The sequence below is a fragment of the Etheostoma spectabile genome, chromosome 5, assembly GCF_008692095.1.
Source record: "Etheostoma spectabile isolate EspeVRDwgs_2016 chromosome 5, UIUC_Espe_1.0, whole genome shotgun sequence".
NCBI classification, from domain to species: Eukaryota; Metazoa; Chordata; class Actinopteri; order Perciformes; family Percidae; genus Etheostoma; species Etheostoma spectabile.
The window spans coordinates 12,708,714-12,726,132 of NC_045737.1; the positions used below are offsets into that span (position 1 = coordinate 12,708,714).

The 17,419-nt window shown below is 36.3% G+C and overlaps 3 protein-coding genes across 6 annotated transcripts in view; 1 reads left to right on the forward strand and 2 right to left on the reverse strand.

Annotated features, from left to right (window-relative positions):
- The window catches only part of prdm6 (PR domain containing 6), a 114,270-nt gene that overhangs the window by 32,514 nt on the left and 64,337 nt on the right, over positions 1-17,419 (forward strand). The window contains exon 5 of the mRNA XM_032515953.1: positions 2,078-2,205. Coding sequence (XP_032371844.1) covers positions 2,078-2,205 — 128 coding nt within the window. The remainder of the gene's footprint in view (positions 1-2,077; positions 2,206-17,419) is intronic.
- LOC116689424 (GTPase IMAP family member 8) overlaps positions 4,312-17,419 on the reverse strand; it is a 21,313-nt gene continuing 8,205 nt past the window's right edge. The window contains exons 1-3 of one of the 4 annotated variants that reach the window (XM_032515950.1): positions 9,773-9,872; positions 9,089-9,166; positions 4,312-8,193 (exon numbers count right to left, since the gene is read on the reverse strand). In XM_032515950.1, coding sequence (XP_032371841.1) covers positions 5,399-8,193; positions 9,089-9,107 — 2,814 coding nt within the window. In that variant the 5' untranslated portion in view covers positions 9,108-9,166; positions 9,773-9,872 and the 3' untranslated portion in view covers positions 4,312-5,398. Of the gene's footprint in view, positions 8,194-9,088; positions 9,175-9,530; positions 9,730-9,772; positions 9,873-17,419 lie in introns of those variants that run through there. The other 3 variants (XM_032515949.1, XM_032515951.1, XM_032515952.1) reach the window with 3 other exon arrangements.
- On the reverse strand, positions 11,485-15,566 carry LOC116689428 (immune-associated nucleotide-binding protein 9). Its single transcript, XM_032515956.1, has 4 exons — positions 15,482-15,566; positions 15,290-15,354; positions 14,644-14,691; positions 11,485-13,484 (listed from the first exon to the last, which is right to left on the reverse strand). Exon 4 carries the CDS (start codon positions 13,371-13,373, stop codon positions 11,736-11,738), a length of 1,638 nt encoding a protein of 545 aa, XP_032371847.1. The 5' UTR covers positions 13,374-13,484; positions 14,644-14,691; positions 15,290-15,354; positions 15,482-15,566; the 3' UTR covers positions 11,485-11,735.

Below are 17,419 nucleotides of genomic sequence, written 5' to 3' on the forward strand. Positions count from 1 at the left end.
ATAAATCTAATTAATCAAAATTCTTTTTAAGGAAGACCATGAATGAACCCCTCTTCTTTTCCTCTTTTTCATCCATGTAGTTATCACAAAATGTTACTTTTTCCACAGAAAGGGAGCTAAACAGTCCTTTTTTCAATATAATTGAAATACATATAGTGACAATATATATAATTTATATAATAGCTACAATACAATTAACAGGAATATACCATCTTGTTTTTTAAGTTACAGTCAAAATATGTCAAGAGAATTTCCAGGGACAACGTCATAATGCCACTTTAATGTCTGATATTGCTTAACTGTTCAAACTAGGCTACTAGGTAAAAACTCCATTTTATATGTATTTTTTAAATATTTGATTCCAGTCCCAAAAGCACTAGTGTGCCCAGGCCCGTTAGCTTGGTGGAATTGAACAACAATACGCTGCCAGTGTGAATCAGCTTATTATTTACTTATTATTAGCTTATTATTATTTTATTACTTTAACTTGGAAAATAAATCATTGATTAGGCCTAGTAGAAAAATGAAAAGAAAAGTTGTCCTCGATAGTAATAATAGCATAAAATTAGATTTTTTGTAAAATGAGGTTTTGTATATTAATCAAATGAGATTTAATCATTTACTGGTAATGGACATATATAAACACAATCATTCTATATATTATATTTACAATTTCCTTATTTTAATGTTTTAATGTGAGGAACTACTTAACTCTACATCGCCTGTTTCTATAGTGTAGTGATTGTTCAGCGTGGCGGAGTGATACACTAGGGAAGTGTCGTTTGGCCGCGGATTTCTCGTTTTAGTTTGTTACGGACTTTTAAGTTAAATTGGACTTTTGTTTGCTTTATCTTAATCCCTACATTTGTTTTAATACTCAAACTAGTTAACGCTATATATTTAATCAAACTTGTTGACGTGTTAATACTGCTCCAGTTTCGAAAATGAAATATTAAAGGTGTGCTTAAATGTTCACCACAAGATGGCAGTGCTTTCCAGGTAATGGCGCAAGTTGACGGAAGATTAGCTAGCTAGCTTGCTAGCTAAGTTAGTCAAAGGCTTGTTGCTCGTCTAACGTTAATTTGTCGCCGTTTTTCTCAGGTTTGCAACCATGAAACTTGCACAAGGATGTAATGTCCTGTTCGCTTGTCAAATAGAGATGTTTAATGTTTATCACATTAAAATAAGGTGCTAGGAAACTCCCCCTATTCAAATAGCTAAATGTTAGTTAACGTTAAGTAACGTTAATGCTAGCTACTTTGACGTTAGCTTAATTAAATTAATGTGGGTCCCAGTTTTCTTAATTCCATTTAGCTAGCTAGATAGTGGTTTCGGCACACAACTATTACCAAATAATGCTCAAAAGCCTTATTCTAACTAACATTACCACAGCATTTTTGTGACTGCTGATTTGTATCCATTTCAAGCAGGCTAAGGTTACCTGGTAACAAAAGTTTTTTTTTTTTTTATTTACTACATGTACATCTGTAGACAAGTACAAGTCAACTGAAGTAACACTGTTAGTATTTGGATAAAGAATTAACTTAATTTTGATGTTATAATAAACAATTATTTACTCACTGCTTGATGTAATCAGGAATTAATCTTTTATTTTACTGTTTATTGTTGTGCACCAGAACCTCCAGGCAAATTCTTCGTAACGTTATGTGAAAACCTTGCCATTAATGTTTAGTTCCAGCTCCTCAAATGTAAAGATTTACTGGTAAAGGAATTATCTATTGACATCACTTTGGGGCACTGGGAAATCTTGATGAGCATTTTCTTTACCATATTTTTTCAGTTTATCATAAGCACAATGAATCTTAATCAAATGCAATAACTGACACATCAATTGATAATGATAACTATTGTGATGATAATTTTGGCTCTTGTCACGAGATGTAATTGCATCTAATGTCACTGCTCTTTATAGATTAGAAAGTGGGCAGAAATACAGCTACTCAGGGCTTTGAGGTCATTACAGTACTTTATTATTTAACTAAGGGGCAGAGCATGTCTTTCTGTATTTGTAGGCATACTTCTTTCAGTACTGACTCTGTACATATGTGTGTTCCAGATCTATGATGCAGAGGGGACGTTACAGCACTTTATTGATGGTAATGATCCCAGTAAATCCAGTTGGATGAGGTACATCCGCTGTGCCAGACACTGTGGGGAGCAGAACATGATGGTTGTACAGTACAGGTAAGAAAATGTCTAAACTATAAATGACATGTGGTGGGGGTTTGTCATCCAATAGTCAGGAACAGGAATGTGTAAGAATACAGGTAATGTATATCAGTGCCATGTAATACCATGACAATGCACATATTTGCATATTAAGCTCCAGTGGGAACATGTATTCACTGTCACAGGATGGACTGTCCTAGAGACACCCAAACACAAAACTATTTCAGAGCACAAAGGATTCTTTCTTTGTTCTCTTTATGAATGTATGAATATGTCTGGTATCGAACATTGAGTTATTTTATAGTTATCAACTTTTTTCCACCCAACATGGTAGGCTATTTGTACTTTGTTCAATTGCTCATAATAACATAAAATTACAGGTCAGACTCTGGCAAATATTGCATCACCAAGGAATTGCTGCCGAGCAATGCAAGTTTAAATTATTTAAACTTTGACCTTGTTGCGCAACTAATTCCAGAACATATACCAGCGCTGCGTTTTGCCTCTGGCTTCACGCCCTTACTCACAGTTTTACCATGCTGAATGCTCTATTATTATAACCAGATGGTTTGTTACGTAGAACCATTTGAGAAGCCAACATTGGAAACTATTGGAAAAGGGCTGGCTCTTTCAGAATGATGGATTTCAGTGTGATATGTGATCCTGCGATTCTCGCATGATCTTGTGATGTCGCGGGAATCGTGCAAGGTAACTATTATGATATTACTATGATGCATTGTATCTCATTTTATCTGCTATCTTACAGACAGCTAATATAATTTAAACTTCACTGTGGTGAGTTTGAGCTTAAATATGAGTGGAAACAATGAGTATGCACTGTAGTATCCTCCAGTTATAATGTTTTTCGAGTACGTAGGTCATGTGTTTGCATGGTTCCAGAAATCCGAATTAGTCATTTGTCTTTGTTTTAAGAAACCAGCATAGGTGGACAACTCAGAAATCCGCAGATTGTGGCATGTGAAAACCTTATCAAGGACTCTGATCACTCAACGCGAGTCATTTAGCACAGTTGGTACGTAAAACAAAAGATATGACGATAAATCATGTAGTGACTGACGCAGAAAATAGGTACAGTATATAGATACAAATATGATAGTATGAGGTCATTATTGCCAAAGATACATTTTTCAGTCTGAAACCTGTCAGCTGATTTTTTTGTTTTTGTGGTTTGATACTAGTTAGACAAGTTACTTGCATGCCTTCTTTTTACATTCACCTTTTCCCTTCTCTTTATCTTAACTTGTGCTCTCCCTTCCTCTTTGTCTGTCTCGGTACTGAACAAACTGCATTTTGTCAGTAGAGATGGAATGATATCACCTTTTGCACACATTCTTTATTGACACACAAACAAGTAGGCATTCCTCAGACTATATATTAAGATTTATGCACACACTCGCTTGCATTAACATAAAAATACATACACATTCTGTACTGTTTTGGCATGGGTAGCACTGGATTTGTTGTTGGAATTTTATTACCGTCTATGGCTTCACCAGTCAATGTCTGCACTATTAACACCCATCTAAAAATAAGTATAAGAAACTTCACTTAATTAAGGTGTTTGAAAACTGTCTATTTATGTTGTTAAAAGAAATACAGTGATGGGTCTTTCTCTACATGAGTAATTTAGCATCAACATAAACTTTTAAGCATCTCAAGTTTGGACTGGAAAGGTCCTCTTGTTAGTATGTTAAGTGCATAACTGTCAGCAGTAGCGTTGGGTGTCGTCATTTAAATGCCAAAACATTGTCAGATGTTGTATACCAGCAGTTTGTCGTTACAATCTTCCTTAATGCTAAATATAAATATTTTTTTTTTTATAGAAAAGCAGCTGACTTTTAACCAACTGGCTGGTTAAAAAAAAGAAACAATAGAAAGTTGTCTTCTTTAGTCAGATTTTTATCATGTTTGATGTTATGCTTAATACAACATATCTTGTTTGATGCATGGATACTTGTGAATTCAACTCATGTTTGATTTCATGACATTGGGACACATTGCATTGTCATACGTAGTTTGACATTTATAGTATTTCTCTAGAAACAGTCACTAAGTCAACACTTCTTCTAAGGAAAAATTACAAACAAGAAGATTCATGTAAATGGTGTATAGTTTATTTTTATCAGCAGGAAACGAGACTACAATTTCAGATTGTGCAAATGAGAACAATTCTAAATGGCTAATACGAGGATACCAGCTTACTGTCAAAATACGTTCATTCTTAAACATAACAAATATAGTATTAACCTTCTGTAATTAATTAGCACAACTGAACAAAAACACATTTACCTTTGGATACTTGCACTTTATTAATGTAAATGAGGACAATAAACATTTCATGTTAAAATGAATACTTGCCTTCTTAAAACATATATTGTTATTTTTTTTATCATTCATCACATACAATTATACAATACAGTGTAGTGAAACTCCATCTCTGCATTAAACCCATCCTAAGCATTAGGAGCAGTGGACAGCAGCATACAGCTTCCAAAAAGCAACCGACTGTACTGAACTTTACAGCTGCAGTGTAGACACAGTCAAAGTTTCATCAGTTATGTTCAGTGATTCATGGTATAAAATATAAACAGCTCAGACAGTTAATCCTTGTAAATATTTGTCTAAAAAACTGGAACAGTAAACTCACAACAATCTGAGGACAAGATTTACAAAGGCTTGAGTCACAGTTTGTTGTTTTAGTCTCTCCCCTTACGATTCCTCATTTCTCCTTACTGCGTAATAAATCAATAAGATTTTACAAATATAGGTGAAGACAAGTTAGCTGGGACTAATTATGCATGCCATCCAATTTCAAAGATAACAGAATATACAAAAGAAACAATATTTGCTTCTGTAAAACAGTGACGTATGTAGGTTAAAGAAAAATCAAACAAAATGAAATCCTAATATCTTAGTTTCACAGTTTGAAACTGTGCTGCTGTAAATGTGCTGTTGTTGTAAAGTCAGTAAACCCTATAAACACCAAATTATTTCATTATCCTATTTACAGATTCCACTTAATTCACACAATACTGCCGGGCTAGCCTGTTCTGCTTTCTAATTATCATAGTAAAACGACAGTAGGACCTATTGAATATGCACAGTATTCAGTCCAGATTTTTATACTTTTAGGCTACAAGTGATGTTGTCATTTTACATCTGAAAGCCTTACAGGCAACACAGCAGCTCATAAAATGGAACAGGTCTTTTCTCTGGCTTTCTTTACATGTTCTTGTATCCAGTTATGTTTTTCATCCTCATGTTTTGTCTTTAATTCATTGATTTTTTTGTTCAGATTTTCATTGTATGGCGATTTAAGTGTCCCTGTCAGGTCATTCATTTCTTGTTCTTGTTTTTTCATCAATCTATTGAAGTCTTTCTGATATGCTCTGTGTTTGGTCAGTTGACGTACGATCAAGTCATTGTGTATTTGTTGCCTCTCCTTCAGATTCTCTATTTCCTTGCCATGCTTTTCCTCCACAGCTGCAATGTCCTCTGTGTATCTATGTCTGAAATCATTGAATTCTTCAGCTTGCTTTCTGGCCTCCTGATCATGTCTGTTCTTGATTAAAGCCAGATTTTTCATAAGGGTTTCTTGTAGTTTCTGTAATTCTTTTTCCTCGTGTTGTTTTCTGATTTCATCTTGTTTTCTTTGGTTTTCATATTCTTTTTTTTCTTGTTCATATTCTTCTCTGAGTTTTTCAAGTCGTTTTTGCTCCTCCTCTCGTCTCTGTTGATCTTCTCGATATTGTTTCTCCCACTTTTCACTTTGTTCCATATTCCAAGTCTCTCGTCTTCTTCGCAACTTCTCTTTGTTTTCTATCCATGTTTTGTCAGCAGTTTGCTTTTTTTCAGTTTCATGTTTAATTTCTTCCCCCATTGCTTCAAGACTTTGTTCCCACTGCATTTGTTCCATTTCCTCCTGCATTTTTTTCTTCCTTTCCTCTGCTTCTCTCTTTTCTTCTTCTCTCTTTATCTTTTCCTGCTCCTTATTGATTTCCTCCTCTTTCTTCCTTAGTTTGGCTTTAAGTTCTTTTTCCCGTTCAGTTTTGGTCATTTGTTCTTCCAATTCTTTTTTCTTTGCCTGGATTTCTATTTTATGTGTATTTTCAACGTCCATCATCTCTCTCTGTATGTCTTTTTCCTTTTCCTTCAGGATTCTCTTCACTTCCTTTTGTATGGCTGCCTCAGCTTCTTCAAACATCTCGGAGGTGTAGCAGCCCCCACCATTTCTGTTGACCATTGCTTCAACGTTTCTCAGTAGCTCTCTGGCTTGAGCACGTTTCTGATCTTCTGAACTTCTGTTATTGAAGACCTGGTATCTTCCTCCACATTCTTTTATCAGTTTTTCAACAAAGCCATTCTGTATGTAATTCTCAAATGTTTGATTTCTCAGATCATCTCCTCTTGTGAATATGAGAATGATGTAGTCTCCTGACTTCTTGCCAAAAAACTCCTTGATCAGTTCCACAGTATCTTTCTCCTCTTGTGTAAAGCGGCCAATCTTTAGCACCAATAAGAACACATGCGGTCCTGGAGACAACATGGTGACACATTTCACAAGCTGCTTTTTAACTTCTTCGTTGGTCAGAGTCGTGTCAAACAAGCCAGGGGTGTCGACTATGATGGCAGTCCGTCCATCAATCTCTCCTGTTTCTTTCCAGCAAAACTCGGTCACTGACTTTGGGCAGGCTTTAGATTTGAAGCATTGTTTGCCCAAAATAGTATTTGCTGTTGCACTCTTTCCACTACCAGTCTTCCCAATCAGCACCATCCTAAGACACTCTCTACTCTGAGCCATTTCAAGTACAGATATTTGTTCTGCAACGGTTTTCACCTGTGGGTTGACCAGCATTTCCTTTGTGAAACCTCTGGATTTACCCACTTTCATCTTTTCCACAGCATGCAACACATTAAAGACCTGCTGCTTGTCTCTAAGGTCAAAGACAATACATCGTTCTCCACAGCTCTGAAGGAGCTCTTGTATATCCTCCTTAAGAAATCTTACAACAGCTGGAGAATTAGGATCTGACTCGAGAGTGACGAGAATCATGGTGAAGTCATTGACTTGAGAGCTGAATGTGTCCTGGATGGTCTCCAACTCTTTCTTGTCTTCATCAGTGATGGGACCTACAGGTAAGACTAGGATAAAAGCATGTATTACCTCTGGATCAAAGAGGGCGATACACCTGGATAATTCCTCCATTACTGCCTTCTGAGGTTTTCCATACAAGGCAGGCAGCTCCACCAGGGAAACCCAATGTCCACACACCTCTCCCTGCTTTTTAACACAGTCTGATAACTTGGCAACTGGACCAATCTGTCTTTCTCCCAGAATGGCATTGGCTGCTGACATCTTCCAGGTTTCCGATCTCCCACACAACACTAAGTTTAGAGGAGGTTTTGAAGTTACAGATGCTGTCATTGGATCAGTCTCTTCAGCATAATTTAGATGTCTTCCTTTGTTGTCAGTCACTATGTTCTCCATCTGATCAATCAGTTCTTGATAATCTTGTTCAGAAAGATATTTCTTATCAAAGTTAATGCTGTGCTGCTTCTGTCTGCAGTCTCTGATGACTTGGTTCACTGAAGCATTCTGGACCTCCCCATTTTGTGTTTTGATGACCATTGAGCATTCTGTAGTATCTTGACCAAAGAAACTTAGGATAAACTTGAATTTCTGCCTGTCCACTTCATTGAAATCAGTAGGCTTCACTAACAGCAGGATTACGTTTGGTCCAGGGGGGCAAAGAGCCACACACTTTTTCATCTCGTGTCTCACTTTGTCCTCAGGCAGACTGAAGACATCTGAGGTTTTCACTACTGTTAATTTTTTCATATTCCATTCTTTATAGATGACAGTAGGCTTACATTTCTTTGATATTTCCATATCAGAAACATATTTTTCCCTTGTGATGAAGTTACTTAGTATTGTTATTTCATTTTGTTGCTTTCCTAACACCAGAATCCTGAGTTCAGATGCTGTAAAAAAAAAAAAAAAAAAAACTCAAGCATTACAATGATTGTCCCTTTTTCCATTTTTTTGTCAATACATTAATATGAGAAAGATATTTTGGAGACTTAAACTCAGAATTCAGCCTCACATATATGGGTTAGAAGGGGCCTGCTGAACCTGGGCAAGAGATGTGACCCATGGCCAGAATATCATAGTTCATAAAAATGCAGCGCAGTGACAATACAGACATTTTATACATACAACATGTGTAACTCTGCTGACCCGCCATTTGACCCGTGCTTGACCCATTCATAATGAGTCAGCCGTCACTCTGTGAGTAACATACGTCCATCACACTCCCCCTTTCTCCCTAGCTCTTTTAATCAGTTATTGTTGAAAACAAGAGAAGGAGCTTTCTCAGAGATATGTTTAAAAATATATATATATATATATATATCCTAGGCTATTTCTTTCAAATAATTTTCATTTACAAGTGTTGCAGCTGTATATATGTACAATATAATCGTGATAATTAATTGTGATCTCAATATTGATCACAATAATCGTGATAATCATTATGGCCAAAATTGTAATCACAAAGGTTGTTATGTCTATTCCCAACTTGGAGGTAGAGGGTGACTGCCTCATATCTATGGAACTAATAATGCCCATTCAATCAGCTGAAAACATCCAAAGCAGATGCATACAGTATATATGGACCACAACACCTCACAAACATTTTCATGTTCAGTGCCAACATTTTATGTGTATGAGCCAACTCATCAAGTATGTGTCAAGAACACGCCCCATTCTGCTGGCCCTTGGCCATCTTATACACTTCCTCTTAGTGTGGTTGACCTAATTTATGTTGTCTTGATGTTTCAGTAAACACATGCCTCCTCTCTAACAGGTCATACTCACCAAATGCTGATCCTGCCATTTTGTCACTTTGCCGCAAACTTGTGTGAGAGAAATTCACATGGGGAAGCGTTATGGTGTCTGTTAGGCTTTAGGACACAAAACAAAATTACAATAATGAGATACAGTGATAAAGTAAACAAACACACAGTAATTCTACTTTCCTGAAAACAGTCAGAATTCTGTAAGTGTACTCTGCATAAATGTATCAAACAAAGACTTCATCTTCATCTAATTTGAGTCATAGTTTAGTGAAAGTGTTAATGCATTTAATGTTTTAAAGTCAACCCAAGTAACCAAAGTGCAACTGATCTGAACAAATATTTGTTTAATTTGACAGCATTTAGACTTAACTTAAAAAAATTGAAATCAGGTTTCTTGCTTGCTGTTAGATGTCATTTATTTTCTCTATTACCTTTTCACATACTAAACATTCTGCACGTACCTTAGGTTTTTTTCTGTTGCTTTTTATTGTAGTTTATATTTAGTTTATATAGTTTTTGCTGATCTCTAAAACTTTAGTTCTGGGCTGTCTCCTAACAGAATAGTCAACACTTTAGAATGATCAATAAACTGCTTTAATTAGTCTATGAAAGATTAAGTATTTTCTGCAATACATGCATACATTCGTTACATTTTATACACACCTTAATTTTTTTGCATTTCATTTTTGAATTATCTACTTACCAGTCAAATTTCCGTTGTGTAAATTGTCATCAAAGCACTTAGAAGTAGCAGCTCCATAATGACATTAAATCACCCAGCACACGCCTTTTTATTACCAGAGTTGCCAGGGCGGGGCCACACATACAACAATGAAGCAACCCAGTAAAACCAGAAGTATTACTGAAATATTTTTTTGGGTCAGTGATGAGTTATGGCCACAAGGGCACGGTTTCCCCCGTGTTTTTAGAGTGGTTAGGAACACTACCCTCGTCTGGCCTTTGAGTCCGGTTAACCCTTACCCTTTTTCAAACCACACTTTCAGGAAGAAAAATGGCAGTTGGTTTAAATTGCAAAAAAATGTGAAATTGGCAAACAGGTTTATTTCTGTTGTCATTTTTTAGCTGTAACTGTAACATTTAAAGATATACACGGCACTTAAACATGTGGTCCAACCTGTCTAACGTTTCTGCTGTGCTTATTTTCTGTACTATGTTGCTTTGCTTATGTCTGTGATGAACCAAATCTAGTTGTTCCTAGTCTCCATTTGCTTAGCCTTGTTAAATTGTATGTTCTGGATGCAGGGGTTTTCTACCCAGGAAATTATTGTAAACAAACATTGTGAATTTTCCAGAAGACTGAAATAGTTATGGGTGATACAAAGGCTTTCCCGTCAAGGCAAATCAAAAGTGAAACTTGTCTACAGCAGGATAGAAACAAAGATGAATATGTTATTAGTGAAATATGAAAAAACTGACATTCACATGTTACGAAAATAAATCATCCAATCACATCATCAGAGCCTCTTCATATATTTTTTCCTGTAAGTACATGTGCAAACTGATATTGGGACTTTCTAACCAACTTAGTCTAATCTAGCTCATCTTAGTTTGTTCAATGAATTAATTCCTTCACACACTGCTGCCTACACCGTGGAAGTACAGCAAGAAATCTAACTATAGGTTCAGTAAACTGCCAGAGTTTGCTGTGTGGCTCTATTTTCTAAGTTAAGTCAACATTATCCACGCGGTTCCAGGCTAACTAGAAGAGACAAAACCTCTCAGATGGGGGTGAAATGTAGCAGGGGGCGGTTGCAGATGAGAAATACCTTGTACACAAAAAATGCCTTATGGCTTCAATCAACATAATACGGAATAAAACAAATCCAGGGGGCAGGTGTACTAGCTGTTGGAGCTGAATCACATTAGTTGTAAATCATTATTGTACAGTAGGAAGAAGAAATGCTACACCTTTTCAAAAACAGAGTTCAGGGTTGTGTTTACCAGCAGCCAAATGTATCCAAAGTAATGCTCATACAACATATTTACACTACTGATCAAATATTTTAGAAAACCTAATTTTTCAGGTCACGTCCAATAAATAACCTTAAATTGTACAAAGACAAGTGGTAATTTGCCCAAGATAAGCAATAAAGTCACCAAAAACAGAATAATTAAACAACTGAAAATAATGAAAGTGTTATATAACTTTTGACCGGTCTTGTATATGAGGTTTGTCGGGGAGAGCCCGAGAACAAATAATTACATTGCCAATGACTGCTTCACTGGAGTTGCTGTTCATATGATCAACTCTCTCATTTCATCTTTACACACACTTTGTATACAACCATAGACACACAAAAAAAAAAACTCAAACAATTCAATCTGTTGTTACTGACTGATTTTTAATGTCAGAGTACAATGCATTGTAAAAAAACACAATTTACAAGGTTGATGCTAAAACCAGGCATATGCTACAACCAGGTAAAGTCTGCTGCGCTTATTTTTGTCTAACAAAGTCGGAACAACACTTTGCAGACCATTGTTTAAAGGAGAATGGATCGTAGGCTCCAAACATTGTCACGGTAGAACATCCTTATCGTTTTTCATATATCAGTTGTTAAAGGAAAAGAGGGTAAAGATTCAACCACTTTATACTACTACATTTTTTTAACTGAAACTGAGCAGGTGTTGAAAAACAAAACATCTCATAAAATGTGACAAGCCTTGTTTTCGCTGGCTTTCTTCACATGTTCCTGTATCCAGATATGTATTTCCTCCTTATGTTTTTTCTCCAGCTCATTGATTTCTTGGTTCAGATTTTCTTTTTGGTTGCCGAGTGTCAATTTCAGCTCATTCATTTCTTGTTCTTGTTTTTTCTTCAGTTTATTAAAGTCTTTGTGGTACACTTTGTGTCTGCACAACTTTTTTATCACTGAGGCGTTTTGGTTTTGTTCCATTTCAGCTGAAACATCCTTGGTATATATCTCACTGAATTTATTGACTTCATCAGCTTGCTTTTTGGCCTCTTCTTCATTTTTCTTCATTTCTTCTAAGTTCTTTTTAGATTGATATAATTTGTGTAGTTCTAGACATTCTCTTTCTTCAAATTCTCTTCTGATTTCATCATCTTCTTTTCTTTTGTTTTCCAATCTTATTTGTCTGAGCTTTTCGAGTTGCTTTTGCTCCTCTCGTTTCTGTGGATCTTCTTGGTATCGTTTCTCCCACCATTCCTTTCTTTCCTTTTCCCAAGCCTCTCGTTCTTTTCTCATGTCTTCTCTAGCCTGTATTAATATCGCCCAAGCAGCACTTTGTGCAGATACATATTTTAGTTTTTCTTCCAGAGTTTTAAGTTTCTTTTTCCACTCGTGTCGTTGGAATTCCTCCTTTTCTTTGGCTCTCTCTTCTCTTTCTTGATCAAGTTTAGATCTTAGCTCTGCCAATTTTCTATCTATCTCTTGCATAGCTTCTTGATGTTTTCTTTCTAGGTCCCTCTGTTTCCTTTGTATCTCTTGTTCCTTCACCAACATGCAATCTTTTTCTTTTTGTATGACTGCTTCAGTTTCTTGGAACCAATCTGAGGTGTAGTTGCAACCACCATTTTCTTTCACCATTGCCTCAACCTTGGTCAGCAGCTGGCTGACTTGAGAATGATTCTCTTGATTATTGTTATTGAAGACATGGTATCTTCCTCTACATTGAGTTATCAGTTTTTTTAAGGAACCCTCAGTGTCTTCGTCTATGTAACTCTCAATTGTTTGGTCTTCAAGATCATCTCCTCTTGTGAATATGACAATGATAAAATCTTCTGACTTCTTGCCAAAAAAGTCCCTGATCAGTTCCACAGTTTCTTCTTCTTCTTGTGTAAAGCGACCGATTGGCAGCACCAGTAAGAACACATGAGGTCCTGGAGCCAACAAGGTGACACATTTCACAAGCTCCTGTTGAACTTCATCATTGGTCAGAGTAGTGTCGAACAAGCCAGGGGTGTCTACTATGACAACATGCCGCCCATCAATCACTCCTGTTGCTTTCTCGCAAAGCTTGGTCACTGATTTTTGACAAATTTTAGAATTAAAGCAATCTTTGCCCATAATTGTGTTTCCAGTTGCACTCTTTCCACTACCAGTCTTTCCAATCAGCACCATCCTGAGACACTCTCTACTCTGCACCAAACTGGCAGACTTTCTTCTTGGCGCTATCCTGGGAGGCGTTCTTCTCTTATATTCATAAGCTTCTGATCCACGTCTTGTACAAGATGGATTTGCACTTTCAGGTTTGACCACGGTCTCAGTCTCTTCAGCGATTACATCTTGTCCCTTGTTATTGTCCACTATGTTCTCCATTTTCTCAATCAATTCTTAAACATCAGTGTCAGGAAAATCTTGTTCATCACAGTTCATTCTGTGCTGCGTTTGTCTGCAGTCTTGGATGAGTTCATGAGTAGCCACAACGTGCTGTACAGGGCATAAAACAAAATACAAGACATCAATAATAGAAAATATCAAAACTTGTAAATATATGTTTAAAAAGTTAAGTAAAAAGCTTTGAACACAATTCATAAAGAAAATACAATACACAAATCCAATACACAATAACAGTGTACAGTGGGTTTATCAAAGCTTGTTTCCTAGAAACAGAGGCCTCTTGCTGCTGGTCACAGAGCTTGGTCTGTAGACCTGCAGAACTAAGGGTAATTATTTAATTAAAACACAAAAACGTCACTCCTTTCAAATTACAAAGATTAATTTAGGCCTGTGTCAATTTTAAAAATATGAATGCATGGTTTAGTAAGTTGAAAACATGTTATAGCTATCTGTCTTAACCCTTGTATTGTCTTCACTTTTGGGTCCCTCTCGCATCTCTCGGGTCAAATTGACCCATATGGGGTTATAAAAACAATTTTGAAATAAACTTTTACTTCATAATCTATTAAAAAATATTGTCTTTATCTCAATTTCAAACAATTGAGATAACATACAGTATATGTTTAGGGAATGCAATCAGTCTCTACTAGAACACAATTAAAAATGGAAGTGGGATTTGTTTTTTGTCATAAGGTTATAATTCATGTTCAAAATCCACTATGGAAAAAAACATAAGTGGTCATATCCAGAATCATTTTTTGAATTGAGTCAGGAATACATGTTTATCACAGAAAATAAGGTAAGGCCATTGATTTTTTAGGTAGTAACTTGTTCCATTTTTCTTCTCGTAAAAAAATTGAAATGGGTCAATTTGACCCTAATACCATACAAGGGTTAATACAAATCTTCAGAGTTAGATGCAACAACACATTACAAAAGCAACAGAACAAAAGTATTTTGAGCCCTGGCAGCACATAGACAGCACCAGTTTAGACTGCAATCGTTTAATTTTACTACACGCTAAATGTTATGCCATCAGAAAAAAATCAAAAGAGGATTTTATCACTATAAACAACTACAACTTAAGGTTATTAACCTTTTATTCTCCCTGCAACTGTGTTATAATAGGTGTGGCCCACTTCCTTCATTCTTCTTTGTTATGTGACTTCTGATCTTGTCTTGCATGTCATTAAAGTCTTTCCCGTCACTGACAGAAAATATTCATAAAATGAAGTCTTACTAAACTTACCGCCTTTTTGTGTTAGGGAAACTCCACTTTAGTAGCTGAAGTTGGGGTCTGTTGGGTATAAGGAAACAAGGCAAAATTCAATAAGGTAAGTAAAACCCCAAAAGTCCAGCACTGTACTTTACAGAACCAATGTTCAGGTTACTCTGGATAATTTCACAATCAGTCCAACGTGTTGCTGACATAGGTCTGCAATTATTGCCATACTTGCAGGTATCAATATAATATGAGCGGTTGTTAAGTGACTTGGCAAGTATTTACTAGAAAATATTAAATATTAAAATGCATGGCAATCATATAACGTGCATTCAAAATATATACAACATATATTTAAGCATCAGATAATACAAAAATACACCTATATATAAAAGTGCCTTAAATTAACCAAATATGTTATATTGTTAGAAAATAACAACACAAATTTCCTTTATTAGGCGTGTAACTTAGTTTACATGCATGAATAACTTTGTTTCAGTGAACATAATTGAAATAATTTGAATTGAATTTTAAACAGCAAAAAAACCTGTATATTTATTTTTGTTTTCATATTTTGTTTTCGTTGTTTCCTATCTTTGCTAAAATAAATAATAATAATAATTTTTTTCACTATTTCCTAGTCACTTAGGTTAATCAAAACTACTGCACTTACCTGACGTTGAATCTTTATTGCAGTAGAATCCTGTTTTTTAATCCTTTAGATCAGTCCAGACCATTCTAACCAGTCAATACATGAGAATCATCAATAGACTTCTTTGATAAAATTAAAGTTTGAAGCTACGTAAACACACATATTCTCTATCTTTGTGGTTATTATTTGCTTTAATCTGTTGGATCTACTTACTAGATACAGTTCTTGCTGCGCCAGTCAATAAAGTGAACTCAAGTCAGATGTGTCAACAATGAAGGGCAGGGCCGCACACCAACGAAGAACTAATTGGCTGAAAACAAGTATGACAAAATGAAACATTCCTTAGTGTTTGGCTGACAAATTAAATCCTCATGACTTGAACATTTTAGTTTCTTTTAAAGCTACGTGGTTCTAAATAGATCATTAGATCTATAGTGTCAACTGTGGTGGGGTTTGGCTTAAATGTGGAAACAATACAATCGTGCCTAATACCTTTGTACATCTAATGTTTTTAGCAGGATCAGGTTTTTGATGCTAAAATGTCAAGTTGCATGGAGAGCAGTTGTGCTACAAAGTGCGTGACCAGAACAAGCACACTTCCGTGTCTGTGTATTATAATAAGTTTCCTTCACAGAAATGGCACTCCCTTTCCGTAGGGACAGCTTAAACTGCATTTGGAATTTGAAACTCCCCTAAAGACTGAAACAGGTGTGTCAGTGCACGTGACTTCCAGTCAAGGCTTAGAAAAACTGGTGAAACTTGTCCATACCAGGATGTAGCCACAATGTAGCCACAAACAAACTTTTCAAACAGTGTTAATATTTCTTGTATGGAAAATGTGTAGTGTACACGTAAATGTGAATACTTATTTATTTCAGCAAATTTTCAGCCTCTTCCAAAGACGGTCAAGTGTCCATGTCCTCTTCAGTTGAACTCAGAGCTGGGCAATATGGATAAAATCAAATGTCACGATATTTTTGACCAAACACCGTAATTCCTCAAAGACCGGTAGTCAATTAAAAGCCGGGCCTCTAATTGTGGCCGGGGGCATGGTCAACAAGGACAAATAAAGGCCGGCCTCGAATTAAGACCAGGGACAAAATAGTGTGGATAATTGCTGCGAGACATTTTGACATTGACCCCAGGAGGATCCGATACTGGAAGAAACAGAAGGATGAGCTGACGAGATAAGCCGACAGGAGACGAGCACGGTTAGCTAGCTGAAGGTGGGAGGAACAGAGTTAGCCTGGAGCTAGAAACAAAGCTAGCTAGCTACCGTCTGTAACCTTAATCAGATACTGGTGAACTGTATGCTCTTTTTGTAATCTACCAACAATACCGTAGTAGGCTACCTATATTTGAAATAACTACCCAGTTCATTTACAGGGCTCAAACTGACACAGTGGTGGTGTTTGATTATTTCTGATCCAAATTGTTTTGTCGCCCTTCTGGCTGGTGTTGTATGGAGATATTTTTGTGAATATTTCTTAGAAAATGAGTGGTCTCTGTCCACTGGAACGCCACGGCTTTTCATTTAAAACGGTTTATTTAAAACAATTATACTTATCCAACAGATGGAATTAGAAATAAAGACCAGCCTCTAATAAAAGCCTGCTTCAAATAAAAGCCAGGTAACTTCTGCGGTTCAGGTAAATAAAGACCCCGGCTTTTATTTGAGGAATTACGGTACCTTGATATTGTGGTGATATTGTAGTGTTGACAATTGGTGCCGTTACAAAATATGCACACAATGAAATCAGAAGGATTCACTACCAGCAGCAGAACACTGTGTCCAGGAGGGCATTGAGCCACACACCTCTTTACCTTATGTCTCTCTTTTGGCACATGCAAACTGAACAATCCTTTATTTCAGAGAGTATGTTACTTAGTGTCGTCTTTTCATTCTGGCTTTTTCCAAACATCACAACCCTGAGTTCAGATGCTGTAAAACAATGAGGACAAATGCATTATAAAGTTTTCAAATTCCATCAGGGAATCATCAGTTTCAAGGACATTCGACATGGCCAGGGATTGAATCACCGACCGTCCGACTGGTACGACCGCTGCAACACCTGAGTCACAGCCGTCTCCCATCAAATGAATTAAAAAATGTATGTCTGTCATCCAAGACCAGTCTGAACAGTCAATTCC